Source organism: Cygnus atratus, chromosome 6 (assembly GCF_013377495.2).
Source record: "Cygnus atratus isolate AKBS03 ecotype Queensland, Australia chromosome 6, CAtr_DNAZoo_HiC_assembly, whole genome shotgun sequence".
Classification (NCBI taxonomy): domain Eukaryota; kingdom Metazoa; phylum Chordata; class Aves; order Anseriformes; family Anatidae; genus Cygnus; species Cygnus atratus.
Window position 1 is genome coordinate 528076 of NC_066367.1, and position 16903 is coordinate 544978.

At 38.4% G+C, this 16903-nt stretch overlaps 2 protein-coding genes across 2 annotated transcripts; one reads left to right on the forward strand and one right to left on the reverse strand.

The window, feature by feature from the left end:
• Positions 1-938: 938 nt before the first annotated feature.
• Positions 939-7536, reverse strand: MAIP1 (matrix AAA peptidase interacting protein 1). The gene is made up of 5 exons (XM_035537048.2): positions 7192-7536; positions 5821-5892; positions 4000-4126; positions 2898-3048; positions 939-1080 (listed from the first exon to the last, which is right to left on the reverse strand). The coding sequence occupies exons 1-5, from the start codon at positions 7534-7536 to the stop codon at positions 1002-1004; spliced, it is 774 nt and encodes a 257-aa protein (XP_035392941.1). The 3' UTR covers positions 939-1001.
• On the forward strand, positions 7535-16310 carry TYW5 (tRNA-yW synthesizing protein 5). Its single transcript, XM_035537047.2, has 8 exons — positions 7535-7771; positions 8823-8977; positions 11718-11787; positions 12648-12692; positions 13192-13329; positions 13930-14017; positions 14539-14655; positions 15917-16310. The coding sequence occupies exons 1-8, from the start codon at positions 7535-7537 to the stop codon at positions 16171-16173; spliced, it is 1107 nt and encodes a 368-aa protein (XP_035392940.1). The 3' UTR covers positions 16174-16310.
• Positions 16311-16903: the final 593 nt, after the last annotated feature.

A 16903-nucleotide genomic window follows, 5' to 3' on the forward strand; every position in this document is an offset into this window, starting at 1 on the left:
CTCACCATTAAGATATTCTATCAATGGATCTGAACTCTGAAACTTTGTTTACTGTCAATCACACTAATTATACCTTACATTTTTAAATCACTCAACAAATCTCTAAAACATGCCTGGGTAGAAAGTTAGCTTTATCATTAAAGCTGAAATGAGGAATATGAAAATTTATGAACTCCTGTTGAACTGCATATGAAAATCTCAAGCTATAAAGACCAGGAATTGCATTCCACAAACAGATAACGTGAGAACTTGGAAATTGGTAATTTGCAACACCCAATTGTAACAATTTGCTCGTCTCTTCTACAAGCATCTACAACAGAGGACTTAATTTAGCTACACTGACAGGTCCTCTTAAATTCAGGTTTTAGACCGATAATTCTATCTTAAACCTCTGAACTTGGAATTGTCTGCATGTTACTAAATTGAAAGGAATGTTGTTTTTTTTCTTATTCCAGTCTTACACCAAACATTAATAACGGCTCTAAGTTTCTTAATCTAAAATTCATTCAATAGTAAAATTACCTCAAAATGAACTGTTGAAGCTAGACAATTTAAGAAGTCCATCTACCTCTATCTCATCTTGCATATTATTCAGTTACATACTGTACAATCCCTAGGGAAAAAAAATACATGAAAATAACTCAGAAGGGCCATTAGCCATGAAAGTGCTGTTTATCTTCAAGTAGTACCATTTCTTCTCGGAACATAAGTCAGCATACCCATGATACTGGCCCATGTGAAAGTGTGCCATCTATGAGGAAAGTGCGCCTTGAATGAGCAATAGTACCAATTAAACCTGTACCAGCCTGTTCCAGGGAAAAGGCTTTACTGTAATTCTTCAACGTAGCTTAAATTTCAGAAAATTTTGGGAAATTAAATATATAATTTCTTTTTCTCTTTTGGGGGGAGAGCAAAAAAGACACCAAAAATGTCTGATATTTGTTAAATCAGAATATTTATAATTAATAATGGTCATAATGTAAAGACACTGTAGAAGGTATTTATTCTAATAGCCTTGGATGCTCAATCCGTGTAATTGTCCAGTCCGGTTTTGCTCCTTCTGTAAATTCCCTTTGGAACCTGGAAAAGGCAACACAGTTAAGTGAAAAGTTATTAAAATCTACTTAATCCCTGAAGAGATAGTAACAGCAACAAGAAATCATGAAGAAATATTTTACTTCAATGTTATTTCTGTGAAAACTCTTTAGACTTTGATGCTTATGCCCCAAAATGGAAGATCAAAATTAATTCTTTAGCAAGAAACAAAGTGCATTGACTTCAGTGTTTTGGTTCAGGTCCCACAGACAGGATCAAGCAGCAACAGTAAAGACCCTGATATCAAAACAGCACTCAGCTTTCATACCAGCAGCCAAGATTATAGCTTTGTAGCAGCTCATCTCTAAATAAAGGATTTCAATTTAGTAAGATGGAAACTGCATTATAAAGCAAAATTGTGTGCTAGGCATTCTACCTTAAAAAAAATCATTTTAACTGAATTATACTTTAAATACTAATAAAGTAATACATTTTCAGAAACACAAAGATCCAGCTAGCAATAATACTGAACCTAAGAGTAAATTCCACAGTTGACAGGAAAATGAAGACATTCAACCCCTATTTTCAAAGAATCTTGTATCTTCCTTTTGTAGTCATTAATGCCTTCTTCCCCAAGCATGTCAATTTTGACTGCTTGTCATCTAACGGTAAGTCTGAGCCTCAAGCTGAATATTCACAATCCCAAGTAACATGCATGTTGTGAACAAGAGTGCTCTAACATCATTGTTTTACTATTATATGCCAATCCACTCCTCAAAACTGTCTTCTCCAGACATACTAATACTTATTAGTAGGCTTCCAAAGCTTGAGGTATCTTTGCTAGTTTGAGTTTAGGTCAGCATAGTAGATAGAAGGATTATCTACTTGCAATGACTGCTCTGCTGGGGATTAGGAACAGATACTTTAGGCCTTAAAGTCAGGCTCTTGAGATAAATGGTAGTCTCAGAAGCCTCCAACTGTACAGAAGATGATGAAATTGGGTAACAGATGGATCCAGGAAAATGCATCCATGCAAAAATTGCTGGTATCCTCATAGCATTTCCCTTCTTTTTGAGCTTCTCATCATCTAGACCCCCACAGCCACTCCATTTCAAATATGGCTGTAGAGGTAACTGATTATACTGCATTTCTCACACAAAAATCCTCACTTTTTTAAACTTCTGAGAATTATTTTCAGTACATTTCACAAACTGTGCAGATATTTCCACATCGATTTGCCATTAGTACACTAGCAGAGGCATTATTTATAATAATTCCTATGACAATACATCCACATGACTAACATAAGCTTTAAGGGCTTAGATCAGAGTGGCATGAATTACCTGAACACCAAGTGATGCTTGCTTTGTTCTTTCTGCAGAAAGCATATGGCTAAATAATTTCCTCTTTCACAGGCTACTCACTTCAGCTAACTGCTGACTTCTGTACAGGAAATAAGTCAACAGCGCTGCACTTGACTGCTTCACTTGACTGCACTGCTGTTACTTGTGCTACAAGAAATGGGAACCAAGGACTGACATTGGCCTTTTTCCTGAAAGCTGCAGAAGCAGCACAGGAAAGGATCAGAAGACTCACACAGTGCTACAAATATTGCTCCTCCTGACAGAGTTCCCATTAATCCCAACTCAGAAGCAAGACAATAACATAATGACTTTAAAGGGTATTTTAAAAGTTTGGCCCTACAATAGGGACTGCAAAGCTGGATGAGAACTAGCTTCGCTTAGAAACAAGGTAAACTAAAACATACCAAGTTCTGCAGTGGCACAGTGTGAATGTTTTCAGTTGCCAAACTAGTTTCCATACAACTAGCCTATGTACATACAAGGGGCAAGGAGACTTACTCATAGTTCGCTGTTAAAAGATGCCTTTTTTCTTTTGTGCTTTCATCTCCAAACACAATTTGGAAAACTTTGGTTTCACCTGGTACTTCATCAGGTAGGTTAGCTCCATTCAGATACCAGAAACGCATCAGGATACTAACAAACTTTCTGCCTGTTGGAAATAAAGCATAACGTAGATGTCATTTTGGTCAAATAGAAATATTTGCTGTATAGCATATATTCTACCAAGGCTGAGGAAGGGTAACTGACTTCAGCCAGAAAGAATGTGTAACAAAATAATGAACAATAAAGCCATTTATAACCATATTCCTCCTGTTTAGCAATAATAAAAATACACTCAGTAGAAAAGTATGTAATTTATGAGCTTTGCCTGAGAATGTAAACAATAAAACTGTATAAAAAAATAGGTTATCATGATGTCCAAAGCCAATGATTGATACTACAATAGTGAATAAAGGAATCGATACTTAGAAGTAAACTGCAGAAAAAAATCTCTATGCCCAAAAGCAGGAAAAAAGCTCACTGGCTTTGAGAATTTGAAACGTTTATTGGAAGACCCATGGGTAGACTATGAACCACCTCAACTGTGCCTGACAGAACTGAACGTGTAATACTGGCATGTAAACAAGAGAAACTTGTTTGAACTCATCACTTTAAATAAAGAAAATCAATGCCCTGTAAGTGCATTCCACAAAAGCAGAATAGATATGAAGAGAGACAAATTTATTTATCTAGACTTCATTATTATTCCTGGAAGATATATTTTCACTGCTGAAGCAGCCAGCTTTCTGTATATAGTAGAATAATTTGTCTGAGTGGTTTCAGATTAAGAACTGAAAACTAAACTTGAAATTAGTTAAGAGGAACAAGCAAAACCTACAGAAGTCAAAACAGTACCTCAGTAACAAATAGTAACTTACTAACAACATCTCAGGTTCTGGTTTAAAAGGAAATCAGAAAACTATATATACAGATGAACTATAAACAGAAGAACAAGGAATGAGAAGAATTCAAAAACACCGCTGTAAAGAGAATGCCTGCTGCGAGCAAAACCAGGAAAAAGACTGCCCATTGCTGAGACGTTTTAGAATTATAAACATACCATCATCATCGTAGTAAATGCGAATATCTCCTTCTGTCGTGTACATGATTGCATCAATGTCAGCTGCTAAAGCATCCCTGTGGTTGTCAGAGAGTAAGGAAATCTTTTCATTCAGCACCTGAAGTACCTAAATTCAGAAAATCTCACTTAATTTTTCCACTAGGAAATTGGAGTAGCAACCTTATCTACTACAGTTAATAAAATGAAACCTATTGCTATAGCATTTGTATAACATACAACATGGGAAGTGAAAAAGCACCAGGCTCTCCCAAGCCCTAATTAACAATATTAAACAAGATTCATTTAATACTCAAACCAATGAGAATATTTTAAAAAATGATTAGAAAAGATATTGTCAAAACAGAAGTTTCAAAGCAATGCATGTAAACCCAGAAAATACCAGTTAAGTTTACTTCCACAATCATACTTACACTCTGCCTTCGCACTGCTGACTTCTCTACATGGGATATTCTTTAGCTTTTGATTCAATCATTTCTCAGTTCTCACAAATTTCTTTGTAAATCTGTTCCATTACCACTAAGTTTATCTTTGCCATTTCAGGATCCACATTCCCACTGGAAAATGTTTAGACATTTGCCAATCAGAAAAGACTGGAAAACCATTCCTCTAGGACTTAAGTTGCACATCACATTCACAGCCATAGTATTTGAACATCCTAAGATCTACACAACTGTGTTAAGTAGAAAGGGTGTGGTGCACTACTTGAACAGAAGCATCACCAAGAAGGATGAAGCCACGCAGCACGTTTTTAACCTGTATTCAGTTTTTAATCCTAACTTGAATTGCCCCTTTGGAAAAATAGGCAAATCCAGAGGTCATTTGGAAGCAAGAGGCATCTTCACTAGAAGACACTGGCTTCTAGTGTGTGGTAGGTATAAATTCCACTGGACAAAGTAATGAAGTAGTGTCGTATCAGAGCTCCAGCCACTGCACACATTATGAGTCTCTGGAGCAATATTATCCCTAATCACCTGAAGAATTTAATGCGAGCAGAGGAAGAGGAGATGCTCTTTCAAAACAACTATTTTATTATTATTACTCACATTTTATTCCTATCTCTGCTTAAAGAGGAGGTTAGATTGTCCAGTGGGGATGTACTAGAACGGTGACAAAATTTTTGTTGCAAAGGCATGAGTGCCAATAGGACAGGCCAAGCTGACATCCATTAACAGGGCAGACACAGACCTGAGGCATATTCTCCACTTGAATCTGATGCATCTGCTACCTCTGTCCTCTGGGAAGGCCAAGAGAACTTCAGCAATTAAGAATTCACAAAGATATAGAACACAGACAACGCTGTTATTTAACTAGCCAGGTCAGTCTTGTCCCTGCGACCATGACAAAAGACTGAGGCCTCCCAGCTGAGACCAAGAACTGGCTGTATGATATGCCTGTGGTGAGAATGTATTGGGGCAGCAATGAAGAACACAAATTAGTTCCTTCATCTGAATTCTGGTGCACACACTGAAAGTTTCAGCTATCTGCTTACACCAACAGGGGTATGCAAATCCACCAACTTTCAAATCCCTTCTGGTACACCAGCAATCTTTTTGGCAATTGGTCCCTATGCTTAGTGGCAAGGACATTATTATTATTATTTTCCTATACAGTAACTCTAAATTAATTTTCATGGCTTGAAATTAAACAAAAAGCTGCAAGACAAATCACCCTATTCAATGTTATGCTGTTTTTCCCCAATTAAACCGAACTGGCAGTGCTTATAGATACTGACAGGCTGAATACATATTGCTTCATAATGGAAAATATCAACTGGCAGAACTAGAGATGGGAAGCACTTACCTCTGCTGACACAAGTCCATCTAGCAGATCAAGTTTACGCTGAGACAGCAGCTGTGAAACAACAGAAAAGGCCTACAAAAAAAAAGAGAGACATAATACATGAATTTTAGATTAGCTTATTTTTTCAGACAAATCCATCATTATAGGACAGGCTACCTAAATATTCCATGATTTAAGACTTCATTGCTTGCAGAGTATGTCAACATTGATATGGGACCCCTCCAGCTTTAAAAAAAGTGTTATTCTATTAGCTGATAAAAACATAAGGTTTCTTTTCCACCTTATTTAGAGCATGAAACTTTCTGCAGGCAAATGAATGCCTTAATAAAAAAAATTGCAGTAACCTATGAATTGTTTTTATTCTTTCTTTCTTCTGGTAATTCGAACACTGTCTTTCCCTGTAAATATTCTCCTCCCTAACCTGTACCTTTTCTTAGTCCAGTGTCAGTCAAAACAGAAGCTCAGATCTAAAAAGAAAATAAATTTATAAATCTAGTCTAGTCCCTAAACCTCGGAGGAACACAACGTCCCTTTTTCCTCAATTCTGTAGGTATAATTACCTACAACACCTCTGTGTGTGCAAATATTGTGCTTGTTAAATGCTGACAGCATGTTTAAGGCCTTAAAGTAAAAATAAACAAGAACAGGGCAAAGCAAAACAGATAGGTCTCCACACACTGCAACTAATGTGTTTTTTTTTTTTTAAAGGTCTCAAACATATTAACATTGTCCTCGTCTGTTTTTTTGTTTTTTCTTTAATCAAATACAATAACTTAAATTTCACTGCTAGCAGTACTAGTTTTCCATGACTAGCTTTGAGAACTGACTCATTTTGTTGACAGTGGTTGTTAGGTTCATAATCTTGGAGAAGCAGATATATGAAACAATTCTACAACCGCCTAACCTTCATAATTTTACAAGAAAAACAGCTAAAACAACATATATATCATCCTAAAGTCCCTAAAATATTAAGAAATGATTTTCTTTATACTACTTCATGGGATAGTAGAATATATGACTTTGGGATCTAGAGAAATAAAACAAAACCCTGCAAACTCTCCCTCAGATGAGGGAGAAAACCCACGCCTCTGGCCACTCTGGCTTCCCCCAGCCGTGAGGCACTTCAGGACACAGGCAGAAAGCCGCCTATACCTGACAGGTGAGCTGCAAGGCATCAGGGCACCGCCGGCAGCCTGCGGGCCTCGGGACGAGGCCGGCGGGCACCGACGCAGGCCGAAAGGCAGAGATCATTGCGGGGCTCTCCTCAGACTCTCCTCACTGGGCGGCTGCCACCGTTTTCTGGGGCTCTTCTAATGACGGGCGCCCCCCACACAAGACAAGGGGCTCCCGGCAGCCCGCCCGCCCCCTCACCTGCTTGGCGCCCCGCGTGAACTCCTCGACGCTGAATTCGGGGTCAAAGTAGAGGCGGATGAGCAGGTAGTAACAGCGGGTGCGCAGCCAGGCCAGCGGGCTGGTGATCCGCACCACCACCACCCGCCGCCGCGGCCCCTCGGCCTCTGGCCCACGCCCCTGTGTGCTGGCGAAGCGGGCGGCGGACCCGAGCGGCCGGGGCCCCGCCGGGCAGCGGACCCAGTTCCAGGCTGGGACCAGGGCCGAGGCGGCGGAGGCGACCGGCGGGGCCCGGGCCGCCCCCGGAGCCGCGAGCGCCCGCCCCAGCCAGCGGCTGGGCCCGGCCACCCGGCGCAGCGCCATCATGGCGGCGGCCGTGCCCCCGCCCGTCCCTCAGCGCGGCCGTTCCGTGCGCTCAGCGGGAAACAGAGGCGGCTCCCCCGGTTCCGCCGCCGCGCTGCGCTCCGGGCGCCCCTTGCCGGGGGGACCGGCGAGCACCGGACCAGCGGCGAGCATGGCGCAGCGGGGGCAGGAGGCGGTGGCGGTGCCTAGCCTGGGCGGTGTGGGCCGGGAGCGCTTCCTGCGGGACGTCTACCCCCAGGTACGGCCCCGCAGCCCTCCCAGAGAGGAGCCCAGCTCAGGGTTCGCCTTTTGTACGCGGCCTCCTCTTTCGCAGCTGCTGGGGGAAGTCTTGGTTCAGTCTCTGTATAGGGGGCTGGTTGCAAGCGGAGTGTGGCCGCAGGTGTTTCACTTAAAGACCGACCGGAGGTGCCATGTGCCTCGGGGAGGTGTATGGCTTCACAAGTAACATATGCTACTTACGGAGAAATAAACCTGCTTTCCAAAGCAATTAGTTGGAGATGGGATGTTCCCTTCACTAGAGGAACGGAAATAGTTTGGGTTAGAAGCCTGGTACTAAAGATAATTTTTTACATCATGATCCATTAAAATGAACGTAAGTTTAGGAGCAAGGAATTTCTAGAGGCAAATTCCTTCCAAATTGCTGAAAAGCTCTGGCGTGTGATTGGTGACTTAATTTTATTTAACAGTGATTAAAAGAAAAAAATTAAAAAAAGATTGCTTTTTGTTCCTTTGTCACCATTGCTTCCTTGTTCTTTCTTTGAGATCCCAATTGAAAGTCTTTCTATTAGGCTGCTTTTGTGCATGTGTGTACATTTGATCAATCCTGCTTAACACAGGTGGAAAGAGCTGCTCTCTGAAGACATACACCACCAGTATAGCTCACAGCCTATACCACAAATCTATGGTCTCTTAGTTATTTTTTGCTTAGCTGAGGCTAGAATGACTGCAACTGTTCCTTAGCCTAGCTAGATTCGTCAATGGCCCTAGAATACAACAAATGTTAAAATTGTCTTTGCCTCTCCATGTTCTTCCTTATCCTGCTAGGGAAGAGGATATAGTAAATATGTAAGCAGTTCTGTGACCTCCTGCCTCTTGTTTCAACACTCAGCATTCTAATTCACATTGTTCAGTTGTGAATAGTTGTGACTGTGTAGCAGATCCTGATATTCAGTCGAGTTGTTTGCATATATTTAGTGTTAAAATTACTTTTGTTTGTTTGTTTGTTTTTTCCCACTGGATGCAATCATCCTTTGTTTCCTTTTTTGTTTGTTTGTTTTTTTCTTCCTTAGAGAAAGCCAGTAGTGCTGAAAGGAATGGAACTGGGCTCTTGCACAACCAAATGGACAGTAGATTACCTGAGCCAAGCCGAAGGATCTAAAGAAGTAAAGATTCATGTTTCTGCAGTACCACAGATGGATTTCCTCAGTAAGAACTTTGTTTATAGGTACTTCAATCCAAAATCTTTTGTATTTAAAGGCATATACTTGTAACGTCCAGAAATACAGTGCATAGTTTCAAGCCGAGGGTGAGAATGTGAAGCTAGTTTGTGAAAACTTTCAACAGCATACCCAAGTGTTGTCCTTGATTTCCCCCTCCATTCACTCCACAAATATCTCAATGCCATGAATAAATACTGAGTAAAAGAAGGTGACAAGCAGGACCTTGAAAATGATGACATGGAGAAATGTTATGTAAAGAGATTTAGACAGAGCATTCCTGTAGGAAATTTGAGCTTGGCATTGATATTAGATGATATGTTAGTCTGTTTTAATTGTATGGTGCCTTTTCAATGTTACTGAATAGTGCCAGTTTCTGATTCACTGTATATCTGAACCTCTTTGGACACTGGCATGTGGCAGACATGCTATTCCACTCTAGAGGGATGTTAGTAATTAAATTAAGCTCCTTTTAAAGTTAGCCTTTGTAGTTCCCATTATGTTCAAGCTACTGGATACCATATCTCTTTCACCAGCTCTTTAATGTTGATAAAACTCACATAAACCCTTGATCTCCCTTGAAGTTCCTCTTGCATAGCTGACAAAACTTGTCTTCAGAGTTCACGTAATCTCACTTCTTGTATTGTTCTTCTAGGGTAAATGCCTTTATTTTAGTTGCTTTTTATTTTTCTGAAGAGGGAAGAGGATGTGTTCAGTTTCTTAAACTTCTAAGAAGGCGGAAGCATGTGCTGTACATGTAACAAGCTACAAGTCCCTATGAGTGTTACCCATTGTTCAGGGGAAAAATACCATTTAATCATGTTATATTCTGCTCACTGCACAATGAACTTTGGAATCTTTGAAATCAGGTTGTACCAAATAACTATTTCCTTTCCCCTGCTCTGTTTTGTTTCTTGTTGTATCTCTTACTGTGAGTTGATCAGCTGTGTTCTAGCAGTTTTGTAGACAGCCATGTGGAGGTGCTTTGATGGTGCTTCATTATAGCAGGTGTTAGTAATTAATGACTTTAACCTAATTCATTACAAATTCAGGAAGCTTTGACCCTTTCCATAGTAAGCCCCCTATATTAATATAGAGGGAGAAGAAGTAGAACCAAAAGAAGAGTAACACTGAAGACTTAGCACGGGGTTCCATGACTTTAAAGTGATGCAAGTAAATATAACTGCAGTCCTGTTGTAAACTGCATACTCCTGTTTTGTTTTTGTGTTGGTTTTGGAACTTGTTCAGTTGTGTTGCGGTACAGAAATGTGTGTTCCTGTTGTTTTAGTTTTGTGAGTAGGTTCACTATTAGCTCAAATAACTGCTAGTGGAGAACAGATAGGAGATAAAATTACTAGCTTGAATAGCAAGGGCAGTACCAGCATGCATCACTTTAATCTGTTGTGGAGCTGTGCTCTCACTTGTCTTCAGTAAAAATGTAAATGGGCAGGATATAATTGTTCAACTGAAGTCAGAGGGGTTTACTTTGTTATTTTTTTCTTGTTGACTTAAGTGGTTTTTGGATTTGATTACTGTAAACAGGCTTAAAGTGTTTAGAGCATTGGTCTAAGTACTGTGAGATGCAGGTTGTATTCTGGTGGAAGGTATAAGTAGAGGATCATGAGTAATCTTGCTTGAGGAGAGCCTTTCCTTAATCCTAGGCAACTGGTGGTTGCTCTGAGACTTGACATTTATATGTAATGTAGTTGTTATTCAGTGGCACTTAATGTGAGATAGTAACTTCAGTGAACATAACATTGAATTCACAACATTCATAACAATTGTATTACTTCGTGTGTTTGGTTTACTACCCAGCCATCAACATCATCAAAGGACAGAATCTGTAGCCCTTATGGAAAACTTGCTATTATTTATGTAAATATGTAACAGTAATGCTGATTTCAGAGGGATGAGCTGTAATGCCTGGTGTCTTTTTTAAATATTCTGAAGTAACGTTTAATAAATTCCAAGAAATCTCTAAAGAAATCATCAAAAATACTAAAAGTCCTGTCTTCTCCCCAGCTGAGGTAGCAAATATAGCTGTACAGATACGTTCAGAAAACAGGAATAAATTTCATAGTTCTACAAATGGCAATATTTATCTGCTCATAAATAAATTCATAGAAGAAAATGCATATGTATATGTATGCATAAGTAAACATGTATATCACCCACAGTTTTTTCCTCTACTTCTTCTGATAGTTCTGTTTTTACTTCTAAAAAAAAAAAAAAAAACTCTTGAAGTTTAGATTCTATTTATATACCTAAAACTGTTTGGGACACAGTAGCTCCCCTTTAGCCCAGCTGTAGTGTTTTTGATGCTGAAGTTTTCTACAGATTTGCAGAAATGCACTGCAAATGAGCAGAAAAATGACATACTGTAAGAGAAATTGTCTAAGTATTTTTAGGCACATCTCCATCCTTGGAGATAATGAAAAACCTAATTTGATGTTGAAATATTTCCAGAGATTCCTTCCAGGCTCAACAATTACATGATTCTGTTTGGATCTATAGTATGGCAATTTACTAAAGCAGAAAGATTTTTAGCACAGGATTTCTGGTTTAGTTCTACTTTCAACATTCGCTGCAAACACTTAGTCACCATGTTAAATAAATAAAATTTTAAAAAGCATATTGCATCTTCTGTTAGAATAGATATGGTAGGAGAGCTTATCATTTTAAACCCACAATTTAGACCATGTGTTGTTGCATTGATTCACAGTATGAATTTGAATATTTGTATTTCAGAACTCTGCCTTTTAATGAATTTGTACAAAGAGCAGCTGAAGTCAAACACAAGGAGTACTTTCTTTCTGAGGTAACTTCCTTAGTGTCATAGCTTCTTCTATTAAGTTTTGCCAGTATATGGAGGGAAAAAAAAAAAAGAATTCTAATTTTAAGTCTTGCTGCACTAAAGCACTTGATCTTTGATTTAACTGGTTTGTGTGGCTTGGAGCCAAGGGAAAAACTTGAGGGAAAATAACTTCTCGGAAATAGTTTTGTGTGTTTACAGTGTGATTAACTTCAATGATCCTGTTTTTGTTATCAAAAGCTGTTTACATGAGAAAAAGTTCCAGCACAAATTAAGAAATCAAACCTTGCTTTAAAATAAGTGTATAATTCAGGTGTTTTGTAATTAAAAAGTCATGAAGATATTTTAGAGTTTGATTACATCTGCTATCAAATTGCAGATACAGATTTATTGTAACATAACTTTTGAGTAGCAAACTTGAGGCAATCTTTATGCAGCGATGTTCGAAGTATGGATTTTTTAGGTAACTAATTAGCAAGCAAACCGTTCTGAAACCAAACATGCTTTTCACCTTGTATGCTAAATAGGATGCTGTAAGATTTGAAGCCAACTGAAAGAGCTTTACTGCATCAGCATTACGAGGAATTTAAGTTATAATTTGCATGTGCTTTGAATACATTAAAAGCAGTGCTTATGCAGCTGACAAGTCTCCCACTTCTACTCTATAGACGTTTCCCATTTCTTGAGATGAACAGCAGGGAGCAGTAGAGTGAAGGCAGTGTAACAAAGCTGAGTTTGTAAATGTCATCTATTTGTATCATATTTTAATAAAACCTCAAATTAGATTAATGAAAAAATGTAAATCTTTAAGTGTATTTGTAATTCATATTAAAACCAAAACAATTCTCTTTCTGTATTATCTACAGGATGAAAAGTACTACTTGCGATCAGTGGGTGAAGATGCTAGGAAGGTGAGTTACTTGAGATTGCAGTTCTAATATTGTGAAGTAGCAGTTTAGGAATATTCTTTAAAAGTCTGTTGTCATCTACTGTCTGTGTAGTACAGGCATAAAATTTATTTATTACCACTTGGGTTAGGAATCTGCCTGGATTTAGGTCAGAATATTTAAACCTAAGTGTCCAAAAAGTTGTTGTTATGAGAGTTTAGCTGATCACCAGAGTACAGCCTTCATGTTCTATTCTCTAGCTGTTGTAAGCTAATATAAAAGGATTTCTGATAGTCACTTCTTCGGTGTGATTTTTAGCAGTGATGGTTGAAAGCAGCTCTCTGATTTTTATTAATACTGGTGACCAAGTCAGCACTGAAAGAATGAAAAGCATTATTATTTTTAGTTATTTGCTAATGCTGATGTTCTAGCCCTGTGTTCCCTATGATGGAAAATGATATTAAGGTGCTCTCCTATTTTAGTGTGCACAGATAATTCTCCTTCTATGTCCTTTTTGATTTAGGATGTTGCAGATATCAGAAAGCAGTTTCCTGTTTTGGCAGATGATGTTCAGATTCCAGAGTATTTTGATAAGGAACAGTTCTTCTCTAGTGTATTCCGCATCAGCTCAGCAGGATTACAGCTATGGACCCATTATGATGTAGGTAATAATGTGATTAGCATAAAAATTTGCAGATGATGTTGAGGGATTGAGATACTAAGTTACAAGTTCCTGTTGACAAAGATCTGTTTAATGAAAAACGTCTCAGTGGTAATTGTATGATGATTTGGGCAGTCTGTTACTTCGGTGTGGTAGGCTCCAAATAACAAACGTCTTCTAACATTATACAGCGCAATTCTGAATAAATATTTATAAGAAAAATAGGTGTTTTTTGCATTGTTAGTAGGAGGAAAAATTCTTTTAATATTGAAAAAAAATCCAAATATATTTTGCTGGTTTATGTTATCCAAAGCATAGTAAGTTTGTTTTAAGATATAAAAACTTGATCCCTATACAAGGAAAAAAGTAAAGCTTCGGAAAGTATTTTTTTCCAAGTAGAGTATTTGTGAAGAATGCGCAGCTAAGAGAAAAAGTAACTCATTCTTGAGTTTTTTTTGGATTAACTATATGTGGAAGCTAATTCTTAACATATGGTGGTTTTAATGCCCTTTTTTATATTGATGCTGTTTCAGATTATTTGCAGACTATGTATTCATTCTTAATTTTTGGCTGACATCTTCTTTACTATGCACATTTCAGGTAATGGATAACTTATTAATCCAAGTAACAGGGAGAAAACGAGTTGTTTTGTATAGTCCTCAAGATGTACCATATTTATATTTATCAGGTATGTATGCCGTGTACATCTCATTTGGACTTTGGTGATCATAGTTGGCTTTCCGGTTTAAAAGTGTTGCACTATAGGAAAAAAATCACCAACAATTTGATGTAAAAAGTGATTTGGTCCCTTAACTCTGATGCAGTTTGCTTTAGTCAAAGCTAAGAATTGTAGTGGGGCAACCTAGGAAACTTGAAAATGAGCACTGAAGCTTTACCTGGTTCTGTCTTCTCCACCTAACTGTGGAGTTCAGTGTTCTATCCAGATTTAAAATGACATTTTAAATGTCAGAGGAAATGTCTTTCAGTGTTAATAAGGGTGTGGTTATAGGAGAAACACAGACAACAGGAGAATGCCTCTTCAGTAAATGAGGAGTGCCATCAGATTTGCCAGATTTTTAGAGGAGTTAAAGAACAATAACCCAATATTAAACTGTATTCAAGAACTGCCGTTTCCAGCAGTGTGTAAATGCTTTGTTACTGTTTGGAAGAGTCGTACTGTCTATTCATTACTTTTGAAAACTTTCCTAGGTACTAAATCAGAGGTGCTGGATGTTGATAACCCAGACTTCGAGAAATACCCACTTTTTGTGAAAGCCAAGCGCTATGAGTGTTACCTAGAAGCAGGAGATGTGTTATTTATTCCAGGTATGTAACATAGTTCCTGACTGTGTTGTGTTTTTAAACAGCTTTATTTGCAATTTCTCATTTCTAGGGGTGGCATTACTAAAGCACTTCTGTGTCATAAGTAGGAGCATCTAAAGATTTTGTCAAAATTTGTCTATTTTTTTTTCCAACTGTACTAATTGGCCTAACAAAAGATAAATTACTTGTGCGATCTGAGTTTTCTAATGACAGAATTTCAGTCGAGTGCCATTTCTGTTCTTCCCTCACTTAGAAACTGTGAGGCATGTGACTTGTTAGTACCTTCCAGGTTACTTAATTCTGAGCTTGCCATTTGTGTTTCTTTCCTTTGGAATAAATCTTGTTATTGCAGTTAAAGGTATATCTATTGTTCACAGATATGCTCTTCTATGCAATACAGGTACTCATGTATCTTTGTCAATAGGTGTGCTGTTCTAAACTTAGATGCACTCAGTACTCTAAAAACTACTGGCGAGTATAGGGATTTTTAAGTTTAGAGAACTGTGCTAGCTTTGTTAGTGTTCTGGGATATTTAACAATGAAAAAAGGAAATCTTTAAGAAGCGATGTGGCTATTATGGAGATGATAGATGCAGCGCCACTTGCTAATCTGACAAACTTCTTGGTTCATTTCTCAGAATAAACTTTTCTGATGTCTTAGACATCAGGAGATTAAGCTGCAATAAGCACAACATTCTGTCTTTTAGCTTAAAATTGATGAAAGATAGATATAACATTAAATTTATCCTGGAACTATACTAGGTGAGGCAAAATATAAGTGTCTTTGTATCTTTAACCACACCTATGATTCAAAGGAAAAGCCCCCATGACTTTACTATCCAGAGATTAGTAACTTGCATGGGTGATTTGTCTGACACCAGTAGTTTGCATTAATGTTTGGACAATCTGTGCAAGATTAGGGACTGATTCTGTGAAAACAGATATCTGAATGCAGAATAGAGATGGGTGAGGTGAACAAGGAAGATGCCTTACTTTTGTCCTACACATTTACCACTTGTTTGAATATTTCTTTACTTCAGTAATTGTTTGCCTGAAACTGTGGATGGATGAAAATGTCTTGACAATGTTTGTTAATTTGGTACAGTGTCATATACTTGGAGATTTATGGAAGAGTATCCATAAATAAAACACAGTAGTTGAGGCTTTTCCTCAACTAGATTTAGTTTCGGTGATTCTGGCACTTGTCATGAGTCACAGGGAAGTTTTAGATGGCAATCTTCATTGTAGACATTTTCTTTCTGCAGCTATGTGGTTCCACAATGTAATTTCTGAGGAATTTGGAGTGGCAGTGAATGTCTTTTGGAAGCACCTTCCTGCTGAGTGCTATGATAAGAGTGACACTTACGGAAATAAAGATCCCACAGCAGCCTCTAGAGCTATACAGATCTTGGACAGGGCCTTGAAAACACTTGAAGAACTACCTGAGGAATACAGGGATTTCTATGCTCGAAGAATGGTGTCACGGATCCAAGAAAAAGCCTATAGGAATGATTATGGTTAAAATAACACATTGTAAGTTGCAAGCTCCTGTGAAAGCAGAGAACCATATGTTAATACAGAAACTGGCCATGTGTACATGAATAAACTTCCTGTAAGGTTAAAAACCAATGTTGATAAACTTTATTATATATAAACATCTACCTTGTAGATTTTTTTTTCTTGGTTTTGTTTTCCTCATGTGATGTGCACAATGTGCTTGACTGGGAGACAATCTCTTTTCTGCAATGAGGCATACATCTGTAGTGCCTGCACTTTTAAATCTGCTTTTTTGAAGTTATTTACTTAAACTTCTCTGAATGAAAAGTTTTGGCATCTGGATGGAGCTGACAAAGTGTATGCTTAGAAGTAATGATACATCTTCCTGAATGCTCTTGTTCACACTAAAGTTTTAGTAAAGCGACAGATTTCTGTGGAGGTCTAAGAGAACCACTGGTGCTAATGGCCATGGTTTCTTTTTGAGTAATGGCCTGGAGGTGTGGGGAGTTTCACACCCTCTCTCATTCACCACAAGAGGGAGCAGAGAGTGGACATGGTAGGGGAAGCCAAAGCTAATCCTTTAAAGTTAAGTTTGGAATTTTGTAGCAGCTTGAACACAAAGGAGATAATATACCTCCTGCGAGCTGAATAAGGTATTGTGCAGGAAACCTTGTTTGCTGCAACCATAGTCACTGCCCCAGTGCACTCAGGCAGTGCTTCTGTTTCTGCAGCTGTAAAATACTTGCAAATAACAT